Source organism: Geospiza fortis, unplaced genomic scaffold (assembly GCF_000277835.1).
Source record: "Geospiza fortis unplaced genomic scaffold, GeoFor_1.0 scaffold112, whole genome shotgun sequence".
Classification (NCBI taxonomy): Eukaryota; Metazoa; Chordata; class Aves; order Passeriformes; family Thraupidae; genus Geospiza; species Geospiza fortis.
The window spans coordinates 20,128,293-20,129,709 of record NW_005054298.1 but is presented as its reverse complement, the minus strand read 5'-3'; the positions used below and the strand labels follow the sequence as shown (position 1 = coordinate 20,129,709).

Below are 1,417 nucleotides of genomic sequence, written 5' to 3'. Positions count from 1 at the left end.
GAATGGGTGAAGTGCGGCGCGCTGTCGGTAATAAAGTGTTAAATAACAACGTGAACTCTGGCGGGGGTCCCGCTGGAGAGCCCCGCGCCCCGCCGCAGCAAGGGTCACAAGTCACTGCCTGCTCCAGGGCTCGCTTACTTGTGTCCTTTTAATTATTCGTTTCTTTACCTATCACCTTTAATCACTCGTCTATCCCAACAGTATTACGGTATTTAAAAGCATCTATTGAAGAATGTAATGGAAATGTAATATACTGGAGGCTGTAATGGAAATTTCCCTGGCACAATCTGTCTTTTCACTCAACGAGTTTATGGGTTGACAGTAGGTTGTTTTTAACAATTCGAGCTGGAAGTGGAGGAACGTTTACAAATGGAGCCAGTTCGCAGCTCCCCCGGTTAAGTAAACCTCCGGGCACGGGCCTTTCAGAACCGAAGCGGGGGGGCTGGGGAAAACACCCCTTGGCAGGGGGTGCCTCCCCTGCCAGCAGCAGCTGCCCCGGGATAGCAGCCCCGCTCCCCGGGCACTGCTCCGTCCTGTCCCGCACCTCTTCTGGGTTCTACCTGCGCCACACGAAGTTTAAATCAGGCTGCCAGAGGACAGGACCCTTCTGGATGTTCCCCGAAACGGGAATCTTCTTTTCCTCCTTCCGTGGCCAAAGAGCCGGGACCGTAACTCGCCCTGAGGAGGGAGCATCCCTCCGAGCCACCGGGCCGGCTCACCTGCGGCCCAGGGGATTTAGGAGCGGGACGAACGGGGAGTTGCCCTCCGGCTCTCACAATCTGGGGGACAAAAATCTTTGTCCTTCTAAAACTTCATAGCCACGCACACTCTGGAAAGGCCGCCGGTCGGCGGAGGCCCCAGGGTCTGGCACTGCAGTTGCCATGTCCCACGCCAAGTTCCCCGAGAGGGGACAGCCTGAAAGCAAGAGCCACGAGAAACTACCCGGGATCTCGCTGCGGGCGTGCCATATCTTGTCTGGCTGATGCCTTTATAGGGATAAAGACAGAGACTATTTTTTCACCGTTTCACTTCAATAAAGTCATCCCAAGGCATTATTTACAACCGCGCATAATTTACCTATGCTATTTGGCAAAGCAACTTCGGAAAAGAAAGTGAATGAATAAATACTTCATAACTGCTGGTAGAACAGACTGGATCCTGTAATGAAGAAAAGATTTATGTCACGTTCTTTCAGCCCAAATAGCAGCAGCCTCTGTTTGTCTCAGCCCAGTGCTTCTATTTAAATGTTACTTTCATATATTATGTGGCATTAATTTAACTATAGCTCATTAAGGCAGAATGAAATGGTTAAATTAACTTATCAACCCATAATGATGATGAATGAGGTATTAATTCAGATACAAGCTGGGCAATTTGCAAGTTTACGCATTCTGATGGTTCTCAAATAACATTTTGA

General features: G+C 49.8%; 1 protein-coding gene across 1 annotated transcript in view; it reads left to right on the top strand.

Annotated features, from left to right (window-relative positions):
* Positions 1-983, top strand: part of EVX2 (even-skipped homeobox 2) — a 9,117-nt gene extending 8,134 nt beyond the window's left edge. Inside the window, exon 5 of the mRNA XM_031058465.1 lies at positions 838-983. Coding sequence (XP_030914325.1) covers positions 838-983 — 146 coding nt within the window. The remainder of the gene's footprint in view (positions 1-837) is intronic.
* The last annotated feature ends 434 nt before the right edge of the window (positions 984-1,417 follow it).